The 25,607-nt window shown below is 43.9% G+C and overlaps 1 protein-coding gene across 4 annotated transcripts; it reads right to left on the bottom strand.

The window, feature by feature from the left end:
* Window positions 1-4,563: 4,563 nt before the first annotated feature.
* Hus1 (HUS1 checkpoint clamp component) lies at window positions 4,564-19,596 on the bottom strand. Of its 4 annotated transcripts, XR_009057276.1 has the most exons (9): window positions 19,506-19,596; window positions 18,944-19,071; window positions 18,686-18,862; window positions 16,889-16,999; window positions 15,822-15,896; window positions 11,670-11,769; window positions 9,897-10,016; window positions 8,291-8,434; window positions 4,564-7,806 (listed from the first exon to the last, which is right to left on the bottom strand). XR_009057276.1 is itself a non-coding variant. In XM_057772590.1 (8 exons), exons 1-8 carry the CDS (start codon window positions 19,555-19,557, stop codon window positions 8,352-8,354), a joined length of 846 nt encoding a protein of 281 aa, XP_057628573.1. In that variant the 5' UTR covers window positions 19,558-19,596; the 3' UTR covers window positions 4,564-8,351. The 4 variants fall into 4 exon arrangements, 3 of the variants coding, with proteins under 3 accessions (XP_057628573.1, XP_057628574.1, XP_057628575.1); XM_057772590.1 differs by having other exon boundaries at window positions 4,564-8,434; XM_057772591.1 differs by having other exon boundaries at window positions 4,564-8,434; window positions 16,889-16,996.
* Between the last annotated feature and the right edge of the window lie 6,011 nt (window positions 19,597-25,607).

Raw genomic sequence — 25,607 nt, 5'->3', positions numbered from 1 at the left:
ATAGCATGTGTGAAGCCTTCGGCTCAGTTCCCCACTAGAGAGGGGAGTTGATGAAGGAGAGGAGAGAAGAGAGATGAGGTTATTGGCCACATAACAAATGCTGTCTTCTGTTATAATCTTCCATGATTCTCATTTACTTCAAAGTAAATATATCTAGAACAACAGCCTTTGCTCCTTTGACCACTGGGCATTTGGGCAAACACCATTCCCTAACTGTTCCTGGTGTGCACAGCATTAGTAAGCATAGTAGAGATGATGACGATGCTGTAGGTTTTGGAGACCACTGTGATTTCTTTCTCTTAATAGCCTTTGTGAGAACAGGAAATCAACATGACCACATTTTTTTAAATCTAAACTATTTCAACACTCTTTAAAAGAAAATTTATTGGTCCAATTTTTTAAATTTTTATTTTAAATTTTTTATTTATTACATACACAGCATTCTCCCTGAATGTATGCCACCAGATTTCATTATAGATGGCTGTGAACCACCACGTGTTTGCAGGGAATTAAACTAAGGACCTCGGGAAGAGCAGCCTGCGCTCTTAAACCTCTGGGCCATCTCTCGAGCCCCCCAAATTTTAAAGAATGTAAATTTTTTACAGCTTATAATTACATCATTTCTCCTCTTCCCCTTCATTTCTCCCACCCCTACCACTTTGGTCTTATTTAAATTAATGCCCCCCTCATTTTTTGGTTGGGGGAGGCAGGTTTTGGGATGGGGTTTCTCTCTGAAGCTCTGGCTGCCCTGGAAGTCAATGTGTAGGCCAGGCTGGCCCCAAACTAGAGATCCATCTGTTTCTGCCTCCTTAATACTTAGATTAAAGGCATGAATCACTACTGCCTGGCTGACTCCCTTTCTTTAATTGCTGTCTCTCTCTCACATACACATACACAACTTCAATATATAAATACAACCTAGCTGACTTTTTCTTTAATTGCTCTCTCTCTCTCTCTCTCTCTCTCACACACACACACACACAATTTCAATATATAAATACAACTTGGCTCTTTTTTTATTTAATTGCCATCACACACACACACACACACACACACACACAGAAAAAAAACTTCAATATATAAATACAACCTGTACAGTCCTTATAATGTTACTTGTATATATATGCTTTCAGGGCTGATCATTTGGCACTAGATAACTAATTGGCATGCTTGTCCCTGGGGAAGACTCTGTCTCCCACACTAAGACTTGTTTCTTAGTTGCCTATAGTTCTTTGTCTAGGTTGAGGCCTCCTGAACCTTCTCCCATCCATGTTAGCACGACTCTTAGTGTTGACCTTGTTCAGGTTGTGCACGGCAGCCTTGCTGGTGAGACTTCATGGGTGTAGCTTCTCTGCCACGTCTAGGAGACACAACCTCATAACCTAATGCTCTGTTCCTCTTCTGCAATGTTCCCTAAACCTTAGGTGCAGGAGTTTTGATGTAGAGTGGGTTCTAAAACTCTGCGTTTTGATAACTTGTGGTTTCCCTAAACCTTAGGTGCAGGAGTTTTGATGTAGAGTGGGTTCTAAAACTCTGCGTTTTGATAACTTGTGGTTTTCCGTAATGGTCTCTGTCTACTGCACAAAGAACTTTCCTTGTTGAGGGGTGAGGAAAGCATTTATTTGTGGGCAAGGATAAGTATTCAGAGTGTGGCTCAGAACTGTGTAGGTTTAATAAGTGGAGGTTGTAGACTCTCTTCAAGACCCATGATTCCACTATCTCTGGGTACTTGGGTAGGTTTCCAGTACAGGTGTGGTCTCGCTTTTGTTGAGTGGTCTTAAGTCCAATTAGAGACCTGTCAGCTATTGACAAGGTATGCGTGCTACTACTGCACTGTAGTAAGAGGCCACTTGTTCATTTTCCAGCTGCCCAGACTCCCGAAATAACCACACAGAAACTGTATTATTTAAATCACTGCTTGGCCAGTGTATTGCCAGCTAGCTCTTTTATCTTTGGTTAACCCATTCCTATTATTTTATATTTTACCATGAGGCTTGTAGCCTACCAGCAAGGTTTCAACTGGTGGCTTGCACCTTTCTCCTCTGGTGGCTCCATGGCATCTCCCTGACTCTGCCTTCTTTCTCCCAGCATTCAGTTTACTTTTCCCCACCTTGCTCTACTCTGTCTTATCACAGGCCAATGCAGATTCTTTATTCATTAACCAATAAAAGCAACACATATACAGAAGGACTTTCTACATCACTGCACCCTTAGGGTCATAGTAGAGTAAGTATATTTTAATTGACTAATGTACAGTCATCGTATTGGATTCTTGTGCCAACCTCTAGCCTTGTTTCCACTCCTTTTCTTCTAGAATGTTTTGCTCTGTGAAATAGACAATGACACATATGCATGTGCCATATTGAAGTATGAACATCTTTTGAGACACTGTGCTACCTTTTAAAATCTAGATCACACACACATACACACACACACACACACACACACACACACACACACATTATGGACTTACAGTGCAAAGGCAGATTCAGAAACCTGGTGTCCAGTGTATGGCTTCTCTTTTCCCTGGATCTGGGGTAAAGTGGTTGTTCTTTCTCCTGGGTACTTACAGCTTGTTCAGTCAGCAAGGAGGTCCATCAGGTACACAGGAGGAATAAACATTCAAACCACATTGAGCATTGCATTCTTGATTTGAAAATGCAACATGCTCCAGGAACTGGTGAAGCCCCAGTGTGAACATGGAGTGGGACCTTAGGAAAGAGGCAATGGTCCTGTGCTATCCACTTACCAAGTGTTCCTTATATCCTCTGCCTCTTTGGCAGCAATACACAAGGGAAATGAACAGATTAAAGTAGAGAAAACTCAACTTATTCTGATTCTTGCTTCTCTCTGACCACCTGCATGTTTTTCCCTTCAGGCAGGGAACCTCACAGGACAAGCTATATAGGATGCTGTCTCTGTAAGGAAGATAACGACGGAAAATGAACATGTGGATGGTGAAAATGCTTAGGGTGTTCATACATGGAGCCTCTGAAACCTTAAGCTTATGAACAACGCTGGGTTAGAAACAGGCTACCTGGGTGGAGGGCCCTATGGTAACCGAGTGGTGTCACATGTACAGGACACACTGACCAAAGCTCTGAACTGCAGAGTGGCAGATGTCACTGGAGTCCTTTGCCTATACTACACTCACAGGCAAAGCACCTATGCATCCTGTGCTGTTGGGAGCTCGTGGCCATCAGTTCCTTGGAAACAAGGCCAACTTCTAGGTTTTGTTTGGTTGTAAAACCTACAAGTGGTGCCATATGCCTTCTAATTGAGAAATGCACCAGAGTGCTGCATTTTCTTTAGCTCCAACCACTCACTGGTGGCCCCTTAGGAGGCCACTGATTGTCCAAGACTGGGTGCTGGGAAGAGGCAGGTCTCACCCCAGGGTGCTAGAGTGTAGAGTCCAGCATCGTTTGGAGTGCTGGTGGCAACAGCACTGCTCTGTGAAACAGACAATGGATGCACAGGCACGTGTCATTTCTCTTTGTCCCCTGTCCCTGTGCTTCTCACTGATTGTGCAGTTATTTGTGAGGAATCCTAGCTTAGCTGCTCTCTCCCAGAATGCTTGGACTAAGAAACATTAATAAAGTGCTCAGGTTCCTCTGCAGACAGTGTTAGGCACTGTGCCTCAGTTATGACCCAGGTTAGAGCTCGGAAGTCCCCACAAGTCCACATGTAGACTTGATCTCCAGTTGCCTTGACATGGAGGGACCTGCAAGATGTGAGGCCTGGTGGAAGAAGGCTAATTACTGGGAGTGTGCCCTTGAAAGGGATATCTGCCTCAACCTACTCTCTGCTTTTTGTCTAGTAGAAAGTAAATTACATTTATCTGCATATGTGTGTCTTTGTGCACATGCATGCATGCCATTGCATACATACATATGGAGGTAAGAGGACAACTTACTGAGAAGTTGGCTTTCCCCTTCCACAGTGTGTGTCATGGGTTCACACTCAAGATAGTCAGGCTTGGCAGCAAGCACCCTTAGCCACTGAGCCATCTTATCAGCCCCAACCTTTCTTCTTTAAAAGCTGATTATCTCTGATATGTTGTCACAATGAAGGAAAGCTAACTAACTTGTCCATGTAGGGCCTATTCATGTTGGTCCCCTGTAGGGATAAGCCCCGCCCATTAGTGGGAGTGTTCGTCTCGGGCTAATGTTTACTTATAAATCTGCCGGGCATGCTCCGAGCCCCTCCTTATGCTTTCCTGTTCTCCGTGGGAACCTGTGGTTCTGTAAGTCTATTTCCCCATTAAAGCTGTATATATTTTTACAATCTGCCTGCATTCATTTACGCCGTTACATTTCCATGATAAGAAATTTTTTTCTGTAAAAAGGTCTTATCAATCTAGGCTCCAGTACTCTGAACGCAGTATAACTTCAACATCGGGGGAAAAAAAAAACCAAAATCTTACTTCCCACTGTAGAAAATAAGGATGTGCTGTGAAAATTAAGCCTAAATTATAACATTCAGGAAATTAAAGTTGCCAGATGAATATGTGTGTTAATAAATACATTTCAAGTAACAGTCAAATAATAAATATTTATTTAAGTCTATAAAAATATTTTCATTACAAAGTTGGTTACGAAATTGCCAGAAAACACACACATATAAAAACACTGAAATAAAAACCACCCAGAGCTAGCTGGGTTTAGATGTACACTTCCTGGTCTTCTTTGCCACACTGAACACCAACATCCCACTGGCTTTGTTACCATACATATATATAGTGCTTTGTCCTGTAGCATTAGGAAATGACATTGCATCACACACAGATCAGATCGCCTGCCAATTCCCCAGTCATTCACATTAAGAAATCCTTAATTTATAACAGTGCTCAGCTTTGACTATAACCTGTGTAAGAAGTCTTACGAGCATAAGTATTAATCAAAGGGAGCAGTTTCAAGTTTTCCCACAGATAGTAGACAGCAAACTGCATACCAGGAAGTGCTGCTAACACCCCCTTCCCTAATGTGCAAATGATCCTAATTTATCACCTCCTAGTTGAACACTGCTTAGAGAAAACCCACAAGCCCAGGTTCCCTTTTAGATTCTCCATCAGAATCCACACAAAAGCAGAGTTGGAGTGTGGCATTAGTAAAATGGCGGAGCAGAAATCTAGGATTTCTCCATGTCATCACATAATCCAACTAGTAACTTTCCAGAGCAAGGTCATCACCCTGAATCCCCTGAATGCCAAAGTGAAGTTGTGGTACCCACTGGGCCACAGAGAAATGCAAAACCATGAGGAGAAAGGCAGACAGGGTAACTCTAAGACTGCTCTACCAAACTCACAGGACCACACATGGAGAAAGTCCCAGTATTTGATTCTATAGTGGAAAAAATAGGTGGGAGCTGGGCATTTTGCTCCCCCACATTCTGAGACTTTGTAGGAGACCTGCTTGGGTCTGGTATCTTCACATGGGACATTATGAGCAGAGCAGAGCTAGACTACTCAGGGCCATTAAAAGGAAAAAAAAGAGAGGGGGATGAGCCTCACTGCCGTCGAAGTACAAATGCAGAAGTCCACCCTCGTGGAAATGGCAATGCCATCAAGCTTTGCAATGGTTGCAGCGCATGCAGGCATACAGAATTTCTAGACAGACTCACTATACAAAAATAGCCATGGGCAAAGCCATGCTGTGAAGGCTAAGGTATGTATGTACTCAATATACAGACACTGATACAGAACCATGAGAGTCAAGAACCTCACATCGGGCCCTCACAGCAAAAGTAAAGGATGGTGGTTACCAGAGGCCTGGGCACCTGGGGAGGAGCTTAGAAAGCTGTCCAGAACCAGTGAGTATGGAAACAGAGAGTAAATAATAAGTAGCCCAGGAGGAAGGCGTAGAGTGAAAGGTGGGGTGACTGCGTGACTGAACCATCAAGGAAGAACCTCTAGGCTGTGCACTTTGATATCCCAACGTCTTTAAAATAAAAAAGTACAGATTTTTGTCTCTTAAAAACAACAGACACTCAACCAACTGGGTGACATTTACCAATATGTCATCGGCCACTGCATCTGGTGGAAGAACTAGTATTCCTGCCTCAAGTCAAAACTAATGTTGAACCGCCTTTCAGGCTTCCAAGAGCAGGTTTCTTTGTGGCAGGATGCAGGGCAGGACGCACTCAGTCTGGAGACCTGATGGGTAGGAAGGTGTTTGCTGGACCAGGGGATGCCCACAGGATTAAAAAGGCTGCTTGGACATTGTCAAAAATGGCTACATTAAGAATTCTTCTGCATTTTTGACCCGTTGTTAGGATGGTCTTAAATCTCAGTTCAAGGCATAGTTACCAGGGATGTGGGTTCTGAGCTCTGGCAGGCAGGGTCAGGGGGTACCTCACTGGTTCTAACATTCAGGAAAGCATTCTTAGGAATTAGGGGAAATGCCTCCAAGCCTCAGACACCATGCTTCTTCTATACATAGCAAAACTCTGCTCTCACCTCAGGACAAGGTTCCACAAAGTAGCTCTAAACCCTATAACCCCACTCTGAGCTCCCTGCTTTTACTTCAGATCTGTGAGATACAGCTATGAACACTATGCAGAAAGTTGTGACAAGAACCAGGAAGACCACAGCCCCCTGACTGCCAGTGAGGGCTTCTTCTCGCCCATGTTAAGTTACTAAGTCATCACCAACAGCATGTGGCACAGTGGGGACCTTAGAGACAAGTGAGGCACTGACACTTAGACAGAAAAAGAAGCTTCATAGGGAACTTCCTGAAATTTCATTTGCATCATGATTTTGAGGCTATATCATGGCACCTGGACTGCCTCACATTATGAACCAAAGAAATGCTTTAACAATTTTAAAAAATCCCTAATTTTAAAATGTTAGTTTAACTAAATCTATCTTATTAAATATAGAGCTAGAGGCATGGCGGCTCATATCTGTCATCTAAACACCTAGGGAGTAGGAGGCTCAGCAGTTCAAGGCCAATATTAGCTCCAGCTCATCTAAGGCCACCTTAAACTACATATATTATCCTTGCAGCGCTTAAGAAACAATATTTTCCCTAAACACCCCGCACGCCTTTTTAAAATCTTATCCTAGCAACTTAGATCTTAACTCTGACATGGAAACAGTCTCTGATGCCACTTCATGGGACACCTGACACCTAGTTAAATCAGGAAGCCTGCTAGGGTGTTTTTGGAGGAAGTACATCCTCCAGGGTGAGCCAGCTCCAAAACAGGAGCAGAACACAGCCTTGCCTATGATGGCCAAGCTTCAGCTGCTTTATGCAAAACACAATGTGCTTTAGAGAAAGGTGACTCTGAAACTGTGGAAGAATTATACAGAATTATGATTTAGATGACTAGGGATATAGTTTGGCACAGAGGGCTTGTCTAACATGTTCCCATTCCTGGATTTGATCCTGAGCACTACAAAAAAGTAAAATAAGTTATACCTTAAAATCAAAGTGGGCTCAAGCGAAAAGTATACAGAAGGACAAGTTCAAGATGGAAACTGGTTGCTAGTCTTCAAGATCTCAGGCTCCCGAGCAGCAGGGTCCCCAGGCTGAGAGAAGAGGTTCTGCAGGTTCCCCAGGCTGAGAGGAGAGGTTCTGCAGGTTCTCCAGGCTGAGAGGAAAGGCTCTGCAGGTTCCCCAGGCTGTGAGGCTCTGCAGGTTCCCCAGGCTGTGAGGTTCTGCAGGTTCCCCAGGCTGAGAGGAGAGGCTCTGCAGGTTCCCTAGGCTGACAGGTTCTTCAGGCAGTGAGAAGGAAGTGAACTTGAACCTTCAGTACGTTGGGCAAGGCTCCACATGTTGTAGCTGTATTGGTGAGAAACCAGGCATGCTGCCAGGGACAGAGGGGTTGAATGGTTTGCACTGAGCTCCCAGACACGGCGGTTGGGAGAGATGAGCATGCTGAAAACCTGAAAGCAGACAACTGCAGCATTTCAGGGACTAAGCTGGGAACTAGCTGAGTAGTATTGCTGTGAATTCTGACTGCAACACCAAGCTATACACACGATGAGCTTGAAGCATCAGTGACAAACTGCTACTCACACTTTAGATAGGCTGGGGAGCCACTCAGTGGCAGAGCACATCTCTAACACCAAAGGAAAACAAAACAACAAAAGACCCTAGAAAAAAAATTCCATCTTTTCTTCTTCATGTCTTAGACCCAGGGGATAAGGGGACAAGTGCTGGTCTTGAGAAATATGAAGGAATGATTGTCTGACTGTGCTTCGCTAATTCCACTTGTACCTACACCAGCATGGAGAGAGAGTCGAGTGCAAGCCTGTGGTGCTGTGAGGACGGGCAGCTGCCCTGCTCACCATCCAGAGCTTCTCTCATCACGACAGAGGTCTCTGTGCTCCTAAGTCTGCTGAGATGGCGCTAGGACAAGGCTGGGATGAAATACTGAAGGGAGATGTCGTCCAGAAGCAAATCGAAATGAACAATCCTGTTACTCACAATATCTAGGAGAAAAAGACCCAGGTGTTAAAGACAGATTTTCATCCTCCCTGTCACAGTCGCTTGTCTGCCACGGACATTTCCTATGCTTGGTGTCTGTTCCCTTTGAGGGCTTATGAGGGGCCACAGCACATGCTACTGCCACCCACTGGGGACAGTGTGAGAGATGGAAGAAAGAAGCTGTCCAGGCTTTAGGGGAAAACCAGGTTGGTTTCACCAAATTAGCCTTCCTGGTAAAAGCAGGTACCCACAATGAGGTGGCCAGAGTACATGGTCTAAGTGCTTGAGGCCCTGTGCACTGTGATAGGCTGTGCTACACACCACCAAACTCCTCCCTGTGTTTTCGCCCCACAGTCTCTCACACAGCCTCTCTGTGCTTTCTCATCCCGCGCTGGCTAGTTTTATGTGAACTTGACACAAGCTAGTCACCAGCTGAGAAAATGCCTTCGTAAGACTGGGCTGTAGAGAAGTGTATAAGGAGCATTTTCCTAATTAGTGATTGATGGACAGCCCAGTCCATTGTGGGTGGGGCCATCCCTGGACTGGTGGTCCTGGGTTTTATACGAAAGTAGGCTGAGCAAGTCATGAGAAACAAGCCAGTAAGCAGCATCCCTCAATGGCTTCTGCATCAGCTTCTGCCTCCAGGTTCCTGCAGTGCTTGAGTTCCTGTACTGACTTCCTTTGATGATGAACAGCGATACAGAAATGTAAACCAAATAAATCTTTTCCGCTCTAAGCTGCTTTTGGTCCCGGTGTTTCATCACAGAAATAGCAACCCTAACTAGGACGTCCCTTTTTCTCTTTCAGAAAGGCTGGCCATTGACAGAAATACTCAGAACTTTCTGTTCCATTACTATAGGATCGAGTCCCAGGTCATCTCCCTCAGCTTCGTGGATGAGAGGTCATCCCAGGCACTTTCCACAAAGAGAGGGATGTCACATCTAGGCCATTTGCTATGGCCTTTTCAAAACAAAACAAAACACCCAAGGAGACAAAGAGCCTTGAGAAGCTCTTGATAAACTTCCTAGCTCAGAAGGGGAAAGCAGGGGAAGAGGAACAGGGCAGTTTGTAACTAGAGCCAGGATGGGGTCCAAGCCATTAATAACCAACAACGGAGGAGACTTTGGTAGTGAGCACAGGTCAGGTAGGCAATGGGCTCAAGCTGAAACTCAGATCTAGGCAAAAGCATATACAGGGCTCTGATTATGCGAAATCTGAAGAACTCGCTGACGTGGAAAAGTTTGCGCTGACTGTGCAGACAGTATCACTGCCAGCCCAGCACGGCTGCCGGCTTTCTGGTACCACACTGCTCACCATCACTCTTCAGCATCTCTAGATACTTCTAGCTCAAGGAAACGTTACAACCTGACTACCCAGGGAGCTTTAGTTCCTGGAACTGGGTGTATTTGCATTTAGAAGACTGTATGCATATCAGACTAGAGGTGGGTAAGGAAAAAGTAAACTTACTGCACACAGCCTTGGTGGGAGTCACTTGCTGTCCTGCAAGGAACTGGAGGAGTTTCTTTATGTCGATGTGCACCTCGACCATGTCTTCTGGGTGTCTGTTTTGAGAGACACTCTCAGAGGCTGAAATGACATTTTTTTTTAATCCAATATCTCTGGACATAACAAGGAACTCATGATCTGATCAACCATACAGCTCTTTTTAGCAACCCAGTAGACTACAACTTGTAAATGTTACTCATTCAGCAGGCATCTGAATTGCTTAGAATACTGTAACCTCCAGAGGAGCTTCACTTAAAAGGTCTTGAAGTACAACTCAGTCACCTCTTTGAAAAGAAAAGTGTAGCTCAGCATGAATTCAAAAGTTGAGATGCAGATGCTAATGCCAGATGTCTAACTCTACATAGCTGAACAAAACACAGAAATCAGCCTTTCAAGTGCTGATAGCCTGCTTGTGCCTGTGAAATAAATGACTGACACCAAAAGAACTCATGTCAGGGCTGGGAATGTAGCTCAGTGGTGGACCACCCTCCTAGGATGCCCCAGACTCAATAAGTAGTACGGACAAACACACAACAAGAAATCCAAAGTCATTTTATACCCCTCTGTCACAGCCTTCGTGCTATGGGTTTCACTCTGCTGGAGCAAGGTGCCCATCACTATGAAGTGAATGTTTCTTTCAGGGGTAAGGTAATATCTGTGTCTATGTGGAAGCAAACCAATAATAACCAATCATAACTGTAAAAGTGATGAAGGCATCTTATCTGCTTGACAACACATGTATATCAGAAATTGGCTCTCCCACATTCCAGACACTTCTTCTCTGGCCCTCTGTCTGCTTCCCTATTTGAGGAGAAGAGTCTAATTTAGGCTCACTGCTCACCAAGCTGCACAACCACCCCTTCCGTCAAGGCACACTAAACTGATTTCACATTCCTTCCTGTCCTTTATGAGATGTAAAGTGACCAAGTTCATCTGCATCACATTCGTATTTGCCAATCTAATTTCACAGGTACTGAATTGACTAGAGGAGAAAATGAGAAAGAGAGTTGTTGACTCCAATCCAAATGAGAATCTTAACCTCTAGAGCACAGTGGCAAATGAAGAACTGTTGTGGAATGTCTGCTTAACTATGCAAAGATGTGGTGCTTTTTTTCCCTGCCTGCCTAAGGTACCTGATTGGTCTAATACAAAGATGAATGGCAAGGGAGGAGGTATAAGCAGACTTCTGGGCAGGGAGAGTGAGTAGGAGGAGGAATTAGGCTTAGGGAAAAAAAATAGATGCCAGAGGCCAGCCTGAAAGACACGGAGGAAGCAGGAAAGTAGGACATACAGAATGAAAGAAAGGTAAAAAGGCCCAAAGATGAATAGAAACAGGTTGAATTAAGTTAAAAGAGTTAGTGGAATATGCCTAAGGTGAGGCTGAGTATTCACAGTTAATAATAAGGCTGAGCATTCACAATTAATAATAAATCTCTGTGTCTTTATTTGGGAGCTGGTTGGCAACCCAAAGAAAATGCCAGCTACAAAGAGCTATTGACTTCTTGGAAGTCACTGTTTGTGACCTGAATCCCAGGGGAGGGAATCATCATTCTTAATGCCTGGTGGCCTGACCCCTTGTCTAATGCCATTATGTCATAAGGACAGGAAATTTTATCTCAGACCCTTTTCAAGTGTGAAACAAAGAAAACCAGATTTCAATGTTTTCATTAAAAGAACTCAATATATATTCAAACAATTCATTAGAATCAAAATATAACCCACAAGAAAACTCACGTAATATAGGGTTTCCAAGATCCTTAAAATGAGTTGTCACACATACCAACTCAGTTTCTATCTTTAGGTTCAGATCTCCATTTAGGTTTGCTTCAATAACCTGCAAATTGATTAAAATCCAATGTTGAAAAGAGGAAAAACAACAGCACATGGGTAGCAGCTTCCACAAAAGTCAGGTAACAAGGCAGTGTCACAAACCTAACATCTCACAGGGCACTGAAGCCCCTTCCCCCCAACAACCACAGAGAGGTTTATGAAAGCCCAGAACTCAAATATCCCCTAAAATCAATAAGGTATCCCCCTAGTGGAGAAGACAGCAGGGGGAAGAGGGAGGGGCCTTGCTGGGACACTCTGTCAAGGATCAAGGTTCTGGAGGGACCAGCAAAGTGATAAGGGTGGAGTGGAGGTAAGAGCTCCCTTATAGCAGGCATGGAGTGAAAGGATCCTAACTTATCAAGACAGATGCTCTGCCAGGTAAGAGAAAGAACATTATATGGGAGAAAAGATCAGAAAGGATGGATCAAACCGCCGTAACTATGTACCCTTCAGAAATGCCCATTTCCTTCTTTCTCACTGAATGCAAGAAGCATGGTAGGTTGTGGCTGTGGCTCTTGCAACAAGAGCTCTCCTCCCCCACATCATCACACTTCTGTGCAGGAGAACCCCTGAGGTCTGGTTAAGATGGGCCCAGGCTCTAGACTTCCAACCAGTTTCCAGGGCATGCTAACGTTGCCTGTTTTCTGACCATGTCCAGTAGCAATGTCTAACAATGCATACTCTGCTGGAGGTGAGCTCAGATGTGATACTGGAAGAAGCAGCTCTGTAGGAGCAGCTTACTAAAGAGCTGAGAAGGATTTAGGGTGAGAAGCACTGTGATGCAGAGAGAGGGGAGGCTTAGGAGTCACACCTTTAGGTCAAGAGAAACCTGCGGCTGGAGGCACAGTATCTCTAATGGGGGCAGCGGTGCAGCTGTCAAGCATTTTATGGCTCTGGTGCACTGAGAGGTAGTTTACAGCAGGTACCAGTACTGCTGGTCAGGAGTCAACTAAAGGCACTAAATGATGATTAAGGGAGTTGCAGGGAAAGTAAACTCTTATCCTGATGCTTAGGAAACTGAATGTCGATGTGCATGAGAGGACAGAAAACTGCATCTTAAATCAGATCTGAGTGGCAGGTTCAGGAAGTTGGCTGCTGATAATTCTTTCACATGCTGACTAAGTGCATCATGTGTCTGGCACTCTGGATCATGTGTGTGTTGAAATCTAATGCTCCATTACTCAGACTTTAAGAATTCGAAGATGGGCTAGAGAGATGGCTCAGAGGTTAAGAGCACCCACTGGCTGCTCTTCTAAAGGTCCTGAGATCAATTCCAGCAACCATATGGTACCTCAGAAGTATCTATAATGCGATCTAGTGCTCTCTTCTGGCCTGCAGGCATGCATACAGGCAGAATACTGTACAAATAATAAATAGATAAATAAATCTTAAAAAAAAATAATTTGAAGCATGGAAGTACAGTACACATGCCTGAAGTGAATTCAAAGCCAAGGCAAGCTGCCTTCTTAACAGATATTGTTTCTAACACACTGTTTTTCAGAAGCAACCAAATCTACAGGTATTAGCACAAAGTTGTTGGAAGTAAATGGTAAGAGGTCACATATGAGCTTTGTGGAGCCCCAGTGAGTACCCCAGAAATTCACAAACATTGCTGTCTACATTTTGTTTTGGTCACTTATCATTCCGGATTATAGGACTGTGGTTAAGAAATGAAAAGAAGAGCTCTGCTTCTGAAAGCCTTAACATGAAAGCTTTTTATTCCAAGGAAATGACTAAATTAGAAGGTTGTGAGCTTGGAAACATAGTGTATAATGTCAGAAGCTCGAAAACAAGCGCTCATCTGAGTTCATAGAACCTACCCTGTTTTGTTTCTAGCACGAGAAGATTTGGAGTTCAGAAATTTTATGCAATAAGCATAGGAGACAGATAGCATGTGCGGACCAGTTTCCAGGGCATGCTAATGCTGCATGTCCTAAACTACAGCATGACAACAGAGCTGTGCCAACAGGGTGACTTCCTTTCCTCTCCCAGACCTGGGATCCTTTGCCTGCAGTGCTCAGAGGATGGTCCTAGTGACATGGACGATGCGTCCCCTTTCCAGATTAGGCAGCATGTTTGTGCTACTGGCTAGCAGAATGCTGACCGCAGACTGCATGTGGGACTTTCTGCAGACTAGTTAGGCAGATACCAACAACCAAACCAGAAATGCAGAGTGTCATGCACAGGTTGGTTAGCAAATCTCCTTCCAGATAAAAGAACCAATAGTATGGGCATGGTGAAAGCTTAAAAACAGAGGAGACTCCTCTGGCCTATGGCAATGGTTCCAGGGCAGGGAGAACAGGAGTTGAAGAGAGGACCCCATGGGAAAGTGAGCATCAGGGCCCCACATTGTCTCCCCAAGCTGTTCTGTGAACACTGAGGCCAGGCCAGACACCAGCACAGCTGCAGCTCTCTTTCCTGGTAAGGCAACAGCAGCCCCAGCCCCTTCTGAATCTCCAGTGTCTTTGTATGGGACTCACTCATGATCTTTACTGGTGCTCTGTCGGTGCAGTTGGGAGGTTTCACTATAAATGTGGAAATGGACCAAGATAATTTCCCAACTTCGTAAGGTCTCTATTGTACAAACTACTAAGACATGCAGCTTCCCCTGGAAGCATCTACTTAGTTCTTAAGAACTCTGGCTCCCAGTACCCAGAAAGATCTCGTATGCATCTGGCTGTTCTAGCGCGGTAACGTCCCAGTTAACATTTGTCGAGCACTCCAGAAGAGAAACAACGGCCACTGCTCTCACCCCTTTGCTGACTCATTTCCACAGGACAGAAAGAACAAGCACATGATCCCTCAATTAAACGCCTGACTTTTCCCTCTGGGCCTCCTAAGTCTCCTAGAAGTCCCAGGGTACCTTAGAGGAAGCCAGGCTGACAACTGGATCAACACCGTGGCAGAGGCAGCGAACACCACTGCCAGCACAGTGTGTGCTATTTCAAGGGAGCCAGATTTTTGATTCAGAGGGCAGGACTGCTCTGAAGTGAGGACTCATGAGAGAAACAACAACACTACCAAAAACCGCACCACTTTCTACATTTCAAATCCTCTTGTGATGTAAAGATTCCCAGGAGCTAAATGTTACTCCCATCCATGCAACATCGATTATGGACTACTGGGTGACAGTCCAGCCCCGGACTCTGACACAGAAGGTTAGGAAAGGATTTCCCTTCCTTGAAGCTGGCAGTTCTGGGGATTTCAAGATACCGATTTACAGGGGGAGAGAAGTTCAGCGCAGGGAGTTTCCTGCAGGAGCTTGGGCTGAACACTGACAATGGCTGAGCATTTTAAGGAGATGAGAGACACAGCGACTGAGTAGGAAGGGTTACTAAGCAGGGAGATGACAGGGCCAGGCCGGTATGGATCTGCCAGGAGGGCCTGGCTGACAGAGATGTGGCCTTGGAGGTTGGATAAGTCACAGTTTGTGTGTCAGATGGGCAGTGGCTTTGAAAAGATTTAGGAACATAATGGAATGTCGTCTTAAGGGTGAATAAATGTGGAATTCAGGACACACTATGTGTAAATGATGACAGTCCATCAAGTTTGTGCTATTTTTGGACCTTCAAAAATATATAGAAAAATAAGAGGGTCCACCTACATGTTAGTGTCTAATGTGCCCACGCATGCTAACATGTGAAAGACACTGGGGCTTCGACCATTCACTCAGCTCAGTGGTGGAATATGCTCTCAGTTTGCATGAAGCCTTCCATTTAATCCTCAGCACCAAATAGGAGACCATCAAAAACTGCAATGCTCTGTCCAAATTACCAGAACTGCTGGAACTTGCTCCCGATATACTATAAACACGAGGGATTAAGGGCAAGTTTGAAAGTTTTCCCCAGTGAATGAGAGCTGAAAGGCACAAGAACAGGTCCCTAAAGGCCAGAAGACAATACCAAGCTCTGTCCTCCCGAGTGGGGCCTCACTGGGAGAAACCCACTAGCGGAGACACTTGTGGTGATGAGGGGGTACCTACACCTCCAGGACAAGCCACTCACATGGCGGGAGCTCACTCACAGCTCTTTTCTGAAGGAGTAATCAATCGCTTACCAGATGATTGCTGATATTTTTCATTTTTTCCACAACACTCTTCATTGTCTTCAAGGCTGGTAAATAAATACTGACCTAAAAACCAGTATGAGAAATCACACGGATCAGAAATCTTAACATAGTCCATAACAACAGGTACTCAACTAACAATGGTGAAATGTACTTGTGTCAAAAACTCAGAATCACATTTTTAAATTTTCCAAATAAAGTCTCTTTAAAACTTTGAAAGTTTCACTAACTTATTCAAGCAAATAAAAATACCTGGATACTTGGCTCTGGTTACTATGGTGACCATACTCCCAAGAGCATTGTTCTGGTTCAAGAAGGAACACGGTACATCAGCTGAGATACCTATATACAGGTCCAAGGGGAATACACCTCAAGTGCTGAGCAAGAAGCCTTCCTCTGGGAAATGTTTATAGGACCCAGGGGCCTCTGTGTACTCTGTGTAAGAGTACAGCCAGCCATTATCATGACTCATTTGAGCTATGTTACCAACAGCACTGATGTAATGCTGGCTTTTTCCAAGCCTACATAGACACCTTTTAAACAACTCTACATTTCATCCAGTATCTGTTTGATTTCTTTTTATATATGCAAGAGACAAAAGACCATTTGGCATCCTCTTTCTTTGCAATGATGCAGAGGTTCCTAGAAGGCCACTGTTAATCTAAGTTCCAAGTCAACAAAATGTGTTTTCTGGCTCTTTCGTTAGGCCTATGAAACATGAATTTGTACCAAAAGTACAAATGCCATGGTAAATGTAGACTGTCTTCCAAAGTATAACTTAGGCTCTATTTTCTTTTGTTACAAGCCATCACCAAGCAAGGCATCCACTTCCTATACAGAAAGTATGGCATTCTAAATGGGGATCAGCTCTTTAACAGGATTTACATACATAGCAAAAGGCACATACTCACATCTGGAGTCTTGTTGATTGACTCACATTCTTTTCAGAAACTATACAAATTCAAATAACATACACAGCAAGACGACAACTAGCAATGGAGAATTCAATCCCCACCCTTTATTGTGTGTTGAAGAATAGGACTGCAGACAACACTTACATCAGAGTCTGGGACAGAGGGTTCTTGTAAGTCCTTCCACAATCTTCTAGGAATCACCTTTATGGGGATATCATGGGTCACAATTCTACTACTGCTGGATGAGGACAACTGCTAAGAAAAAAGTTAGATTATTTTATGTTGTCAACGCTAAAAGAAAACCAAAACACAAGAACTGTTGCTAAACCTTTCAATTCCAAACGGAATGTTCTTAATTCATCCCCTCAAAATCTATTCAAGTGATAATGTTGACATGGTGTATCTGTTCTGCTTTGGGTCCCGCGGGTCTCTGAGAAGTGTGGTGAAGGAGACAACAAGGCCCCAGTGGAACCAACGGAGCAAGCAGAAAGCAAGTGCACAGAGCTGGATCACATACCCGTCAGAGCCTGAAGAAAGCACAGTGGTGATGAGGATGAGGGAGGAAGGGCTACTAGAGAGGAGAGAGAAAAATCGTATGGCTTCAGAGAAGCTAAATTTGAGGGTACAGGATACAGCATCAGCATTTGCAAACTTAGGAGACAGAGAGAGGCAAATCTACCAGGCCAAGGCAACCCAGACACCACTGTGTGCCACGCCCTCAGCATGCTGCCACTTCCACACCTCTGAAAGGATCGACCATGTTTACTTTTAGAAGCATCTCTAAAACTCAGAAACCACAGAACTGTTGGGAAGAGTGGCACACACAACACTCAGGAGGCAGAGGCAGGTGGATCTCTGTAAGTTCGAGGCCAGTGTGGTCTACATAGTGAATTCTAAGACTGCCAGACCCTGTCTCAAAACAGCAAAGAAGAAACCAAAGTATCTTACATTCTTACTTAGAAAAGTATTATATAGTATGATCTTGCTTTTCCTTAAGAAACTAAATAAACTCAAACTTCTGGTTACATGGCATGCTCTAATTAGCTCTAAGAACACATAAAAAGTTTCAAAGCCATGAACAGACATCTATAGCCAGCTTGGAAACAAATGTAATAATACTCACGCACAGATGCCCAGAGTACATATAAGAAAGGGAAGTTGTAAAGATAATGGAGGCTCCGGGTGGGCTGGGGCAGAGAACTAAAGAAAGGGAAAGTTTTGGAGAGAAACTCCACGTGTTATGTCCAGTTGATGTCCCCAGCCTGGGAGTGGGGAAAGACCTGACATATCTAGAGAACCACTCGGAGGGTAGTAACTTGTGACTTGGCTCCAAGATAGTGTGGGCTACATGTGAAAGGCTAGGGACACGTTAGGAATCACAAACTCCATCTTGTCTGTGTGTTTCTGTGTGTTCTGAAGAGCGACTGCTCGCTATTCATCTAGTAATAGCGTTGAAAACAAATGTGTTACTTAAGTCTGAGGACTATGTATTTAAGAATAGTACAGATGATGAAATTTTAAGATGGAAGTGGATAAAAACATCTAGACAAGGCGACAATATCCTAAAAGAAAGAGATTCTAGCTAGCAATCTGACTGTTTGGAAAAAGCAGTATCCTGTTGAACATTGTGCAATCAAACTTTATTTTAAAATGACTAGGATAAGGTGCATTTCTCACATGTAAGTCAGGAACCAGATCTTATATTTTAAGACAGGGTCTCTATGCAGTCCTGGAACTCAGAGATCTTCCTGTCTCTGTTTCCCCAGTGCTGGGATTAAAGACATGGGCCACCATGCTAGACTAGATTTTATATTTAAATGAAACTAATTCACTTTCAAGAATATTGTTTGAAATCTCAGGCTTACTTATAGCTACTTATACACCCTAGACCAAAACAAGGCACTTATAAAAAAATTCAGAAATCCTTTTCCTCCTACTTACCAGCTCTACAGACACCGTAAGACAGGGAAAGTGTTTGTTAGTCAGCTTGATTTTCAAGGCTCTGGCATTCTGGGCAGTCTTCAAGGCTCGAGATAAGTTTTCTGACGTTAATTCTAAATAAATCTCATTGTTTTCTGCAGAGACTCCTTCCATCTGAAATTCACTAAAAATGTTCTCCTGCGGGACAGAAGCAGGCATTTAAGGCCTTTTTTCAGCACCTCTGACTGGAGCCCGGGGCCTCTGGTCGTTCCTGCTCACCTGTTCCAGCTCACACCACATGCTCACCCCACCACTGGCCAGCTTGTCCGAAAGGATGAAGTTCAGCTTCTCCGGACTGATGCGGAGGGTACAGGTTTTGGCAAGTTTGGCTATCATGTTACTGACTCCTGTAGCGAGGAGGGAAAGAAAGCAGTTACTACGCACGCACGACATCGAGTATCCTACAGGTCAGCTTGCAGAACTTGAAGTTCACGGATCACGCCAGACTTCAACGCCGCTGACATTTTGCGAGGCACACAGCCCACAGCACCAGTGTCCAATAATGAAACGGTCTCAGAGAACAACTGACAACCGGGAATCTGGCGTGCATTCCACGCAACCGTGGGGCAGCTGGGTACGGCCCGCGGGCAGGGTTAGGCACAGTCGCGGGGAAAGGAAGAGCGAGGGAGGACTGCACAGGGCAAGGTCCCCGGTAGCTATCCTTCCCCTACAGGGCCGCCCTCCCAGCCTCCGGGTCCCAGCTGTGCCCTCCACCCCGCCGGTCCTCTCACAGGGCTGCAGCCGCACTCTCCGCTCGCTCCCCGCAGCCCTGCCAGCTCACGTGTGAAGTGATTCAGACAAGCCAGGTCCACGATCTTGGCGCGAAACTTCATGGCGGTTTCTTGGCCGGCAGCGGCTTCAGCCCGAGGCGCTTGACAGTCCCTCCCGGAGCGTTCCGACTGGGAAACGCGGGCGCGGGCACTGAGGTTCCGGTGCGGCCGGAGAGGTTCCGCCCGCCGCTCACCCGGGTCAAAGGCGGCGAAGGGCCGCCCCACCGTTGCCGTGGTGACAGAGACTCCACTCCCCGGGTGCGGGGGAAGTCACGCCCTGGAACACACGTGGATACCTGGCAGAGCAGCGTTTTTAAAGTTTTGGAAAATCATTGAAACGTTTTAAAACTTTGAGCGCATGACTTGGTAGGATACCTGAAGGCCGTGGATGTGAAGTGATAATTCTGCACCTTTGTCTCAATAGAAACTCATCAGAGCCTATAAAATTCGTATTAATTAGCCCTAGCTAATGAGGGTGTTTAAGTCAGAGGTTGGAGACCTGCCTGGGCATCTTAGAGACATTATGTCAGCAAGCTTATTTAAAATGAAAGAAGGAAGGGGGGCGGGGAGGAAAGGAGGAGGAGGGAAGGAAAAAGGAAAGAGAATAGGACAAACACTCTCTCCTCCCTCCCCCTCCTTTCCCCTTCCCTCTCCTCCCCTCCTCTCCTTTCGCCCCTTCTCTCTCCTCCTCTCTGTCTCTTTCTCTCCTCCTCGCGTGTGTGTGTGTGTGTGTGTGTGTGTATGTGTGTGTGTGTGTGTGTAGAACACTGGTCGAACACAATTGTGACCTTTGCATTAATCCCAGTACCATACACAAATAAAAGCCCTCTTAGTATAGTGTCCTTAGAATTGTTTTAAAAGAATTTTTAACCTAAAATAGAACACTGTTTTTTCAAGGATTATAGTTGTAAAAAAAATTTAAATAATATTGGGGATTAAAACCCAGGCCTCGCCGGGCGGTGGTGGCGCACGCCTTTAATCCCAGCACTCGGGAGGCAGAGGCAGGTGGATCTCTGTGAGTTCGAGACCAGCCTGGTCTACAAGAGCTAGTTCCAGGACAGGCTCCAAAACCACAGAGAAACCCTGTCCCGAAAAACCAAAAAAAAAAAAAAAAAAAAAAAAAAAAAAAACCCAGGCCTCTCCACTTTCTAGGTAAGCACTCTTCCAATTCATCACATAACCAACCCCCCCCAATATTCTTAAAGTGCTTTGAAAATAATATAAATCCAGATCTTTGAGGTCCTCGAGATGGCTCAGCAGGTGTTTTCCATGAAGGCCTGAGTTCGGGCCCTGGTGTAACTCCAAAAGTTGTCCTCTGACTCCCACATGTGTGCATTCACACCCAGTAAAGTTTAAACATTTAGATATCTTTAACAGATTTAATGTTAAGATATTAATAAAACAGCTGATAGTGCAGACTATTGGTAAAGATTATATGATGTATATATAATGTGTATATATATATATATATATATATATATATATATATATATATATATATCATGAAGCTAAATTCTAGTCTACACTGTGACATACAAGTGGTTGGCAAACCAAATGTCAGATAACACATTTGAATGTCAACAAAATTTGCCTTTTTATTTAGAACTTAATTTTGAAATAACAAATGTCACATGAAATAAGGTCATCGTTACATATATTTTGTGTTTAAAGGTTATATTGTCTGTGTGTACATGCATGTACCCAGGGTCATCCATGCATTGGAGTTCATGTGAAGGTCAGAGGACAATCTCTAGTCTTGATGTTCACCTTCCACCATGTTTGAGGCAGAGTGTTTCTTTGCTGTGAGCTGGTGAATAGCCCAGGCCAGTTGGAGTATGAGTTCCTGGGGATTTGTCTATCTCTGCCTCTTGTCTCACCAGAGGAATGGTGATTACAAATGCTTGCTAACCCCATCTGGCTTCTCTTGTATGTTTAAAGCAAAGATTAAAACTTGGTGTCCTGTGATTTCAAGGCAAGAGCTTTACCGCTGAGTCATCTCACCAGTTCCTAAAGACTGCGTTTAAAATAAACTTTGTAAGCAGTGTGCCATTGTACCTGACCTCTATTTTGAAATTGCTTAATATTATGAAATAAAATGGCAAAACAATTTTTAAATTCCTAAGAAGAGGTGTATATAATAATGATGATTATATGTTCCTTATTGATGAATCTCAAATAATGTAAGAATTTTGCTCAAAAATATATAAACTGACAGTCTTTTCTTAGACGAAAATACTAATCTTGTATATTCTTGCAATTAAACTAAATAGGTTTAGCAAGCAAAGACAGTGATTTCAGAATTGATAGTTGGATATACCAATATTTCCATATTTTCTTTCCAAATGATTTCTTCAAGAAATCACTCTAGAGAATTCCAGAAGTCCTATGTGCCAGAGCATTTTCTAATGCAATGCCTGCTTGTTATTTTCCATCTAGGTGGTAAGTGGTTTTTTGATTTTATTAAGTTCAAACCTTCAGGGTGCCCCATTCAGTCACATGATGAGCTACAGAGCAATGTTGGTGTTATGTTTACTTATAGGAGTAAAACATCCTGCCTGATCTTGTCATAGGAAAGGAAGTACATTACATGTCAAATGTCACTCAGTCTATGCAGCTGGAGGTCAGGGAGGTGTGTCTTTCGAGCTGCTGTCTAGGTGAGTAGCATGTCTTTACTGTTACCCAAAGCCGAGGTGGCTGTGTCTGTCACATGCCTGCTCATCTTCACTAGTCTCAGGGGAAGAAAAGACTCATTTATTTGCGGGCTTGTTAGCGGTTAGTGTTGGAAAAATTGCCCCAGAGGGAAAGAAAGTGGCATCGCTCAGAGGTTCTACAGCAAATTTGGAAGTCAGCGTTTGTCTTACTGTTTCCATGAGAAAACAGTGAGGTGGAAACTCATCCTGCAGAGACTGGCATGAGCGAATGTCTTTTTGAGAACGGTCTTCATCTAAGGAGCATGTTTCTGCTTAAGAAGTTGATCAAGGGACTCCTTATCTTTTGGATGTCAAATGAAACATTTCAATAAATTCCATTGGTTGTCAAAAATTGCATTAGTGCAGTGCACTAGAACTATCATGCAGTTCTAAGTGCAGAGGGACGAAGACTTGAGGAGAATCATATCCAATCCAGGAGGAAATAGACCAGTATTTGGTGGGTGTGGACCATGTGAACCAGCATTTGCTGAAAAGGCACACCTAGGGTGAACATTCTGCAGATTGATTAACTGCTTAGAACTTCCCACGGTGGGCTGATGTTAGTGTTGCTGCTTTGAGAATTTGTCTTAGAAAGGTTAACCTTTGTAACGTGAGTGACATATGTGTTTCCATTCTGTTTAAGGTTTTATTTGCAATGCTGTTGCTTATGTGGAATTTTTATGCTTCTGTAGCTTCCTCTATCCAATATCATACAAGAATTAGCCCCAGTTTTATTAAGGCTTTTATGGTTTCATTACCCACTTGTAAATATTTCACCATGCTATATTGGGGATTTATCACATTGTAAAGTAATCAATAAGAAGCCATTTCATTTTCTTAATGGCTAGATAACTGTTCCAAGCCATTTGCTTGGTTTCGCTCAGGTTCTATGCTTTGGATATGGCTTGTTCCCTCCCTCGTGATATTTGTGGGTGAGAACACTGAGTGGTGATTATGATTCTGTGCTTACCAACCGATTGTTCATATGGTTAATGGATTATGGGTTATCACCAGGGTGGACTGACATAGCGCCAGCTTGGCTAGGTCTCATAAGCTCTTCCCATGAATTACGGAAAGTCTCAAGACTGCCAGTATGCAAACCACTGACAAATGCATCCTTCCGAAACTGGCAGAACTGTGAGCAGAAATCAACCTCTTTTATTTGTAGTGCTGTAACCCTAGCAAGAGAAAAGTACGACTCGGTGCCTGTGAGTTTGTGCTCACTGAGTCCCCACACTGATAGAAATTAGTCTTGGACTTGCCAGCTCCGCTGATGTGTCAGTGTGCCAAACCACGTGGCTCTAACTACTGTTTTTAGCCTTTGTCACAGAAACGTCCCCTCTGATGATACTTTTTTAGGTTTCCATAAATAGTGACACTGCAAACAAATCTTAAACAAGATGGAAACCTATCTGCCACTCATATTACAAAGGCCAGGTTCTCTAATAGATTCTCAAAAAATAATAGATGTATTGGTATGAAATTGAGAATCAAATTAGTCTACAACATACCTTTTGAGGTTTTAAAACCACACATTTTTTTTGTATAAAAACTATGCCTATTTTGGCTTTCCAAAAACAATTTAACATTGAAATAGCAACATGTATGAATGTAGAGAGAGCAGAGTAACAGTCCCCATGAATGCTGTGACCACTCCAGTCCCCATGAATGCTGTGACCACTCCAGTCCCCATGATTGTGACCACTCCAGTCCCCATGAATGCTGTGACCACTCCAGTCCCCATGACTGTGTCCACTCCAGTCCCTATGACTGTGTCCACTCCAGTCCCATGACTGTGTCCACTCCAGTGGTCATTTCACACCAATCTTCTTTCTCCACCTTCCTACTTCTTTCCCTCACAGAAATTGCAAACAGATCCAAGGTGCATCATTTCATGTGTAAATATTTAAAATACAAACCAAAAAGAATGTTTCTTTTTAAAAAGTGAGTCGTTTGGTAAATTGTGGCATGAAAAACATTTTGTATGTGTTTATTTTGTGCGATTTTTTGTGTGTATGTGCATGCCATGGCATGTGTGTCCTGGCCTACATGCCATGATGTGCCTATGGAAATCAAGGGACATGTCTCAGGAGGGTTCTTTCTTTACACCATGTGGGTTCCAGGGATCAAATTCTCATCGTCAGAGGTGGTAGCCTCTGTTACTGACTGAGCCATCTTGATGGTCAAGTCATGTTTCTTTTTTGAGACAAGACCTCTCTTAATGTCTTAGGCTAGCCTCAAACTCAGGCTCCATTTGCCTCAGTTTCCCCAATGCTAGGATTCCTCTGTGCACAAAAACAATTCTTTTAAAAACAAAATTGTAATAAACATTTTCACACGGATATTACTGAATTTTTTTTTTTTGCAATAATTCCTTTTTCTTCACTGGTGGGGATGGAACCCAGAACTTCATGCATGCAGGCCATGTGCTCCGCCTTTTCTCTGCAGGTGAGCTCCGACCCATTACTGTCTCATGACTGCTCCATAACTACTATAAATTTCTGGTTTTTATTGAGATCATTATCATTCTAAATTAGGTTAATGGGAGTTGTTATCTTCACAATTGGGCCAGGCCTGCCCTTTATTGAAACCTTTTAATCATTCTGCTGTGTAGGGCCTTTCCCATATATACATTCTCCTTTTTACCTGATGCTTATGGTCTTTGTTGTGATTTTTATAAATTAGGCTCTTGATCTGACCATTGTTTTTATTTATGTGTAGCCTTGATTTACATCGAGCAGTTTCACAGCTAACAGATTACTTCAATTTCTACTTGTTTGTAATTTTTTTAAAAAATTATATTTATTTTGTATGGAGGGGTCAGAGGACAGTTTTGGAGAACTGGTTCTCTTCTTCTACCATGGATGGTCTGAGGACTGAACTCAGATAATCTGACTTGGTCACAGAGGGCTTTTCCCAGCTGAGCCATCTGGCCAGCCCATTTGTAATGTTTAAGAGGGCAGTACTGAACTCTGAGGAGTCACCTGCAAACATTCGTGGCCAGAACTTGCTGCTGACTTTTATCTCTAACTTAAGAAGTATCTACGGCCTCTCTACTTCCGCTGCCCAGAGCCTGTAGCTCAGAGTGGGTTACTGTGGTAAGAGTGGGCCTGGCACCCAAAACGGGGGATGAAGACCTGAAAGTGTAGAAGCTGTAGTGAGGACGGCTTTCTAGTGAGATTGTCTGCCAAATACAAAATCACCCCCTCATGCTCAAAGTGAACTGCCCGAAAGCTGTGGAATTGCTTTTACTTGTTTTTTTATTAGTAAAATCCATCGACTTCTTACTGCTTAGTAGGGGTGAGTTTGAGGTTTCCCTCCCACTCCAAATCTTTGGTTCTTAGGGGTACAATCTGATGTAAGGGAATAGCAACATCCTTGGACACTCTGGCTTCATGGTCACCGTCTTCTGCACCAGCTCCT

Source organism: Chionomys nivalis, chromosome 6 (assembly GCF_950005125.1).
Source record: "Chionomys nivalis chromosome 6, mChiNiv1.1, whole genome shotgun sequence".
Taxonomy (NCBI): Eukaryota; Metazoa; Chordata; class Mammalia; order Rodentia; family Cricetidae; genus Chionomys; species Chionomys nivalis.
The sequence above is the reverse complement of the archived record's forward strand: the minus strand, read 5'-3'. Positions and strand labels throughout refer to the sequence as shown.

Bases quoted from the DNA above. Each gene is read 5' to 3' on its own strand.
- Hus1 (XM_057772590.1), bottom strand. From the start codon at position 19,557: ATGAAGTTTCGCGCCAAGATCGTGGACCTGGCTTGTCTGAATCACTTC. The intron at 17,000-18,685 runs GTAAGTAGGAGG...CTTTTTTCTTAG, and splicing joins TTACGGTGTCTGTAGAGCTG to CAGTTGTCCTCATCCAGCAG. The intron at 15,897-16,888 runs GTAAGTGTTGTC...ACTGGTTTTTAG, and splicing joins CCTCTGTCCCAGACTCTGAT to GTCAGTATTTATTTACCAGC.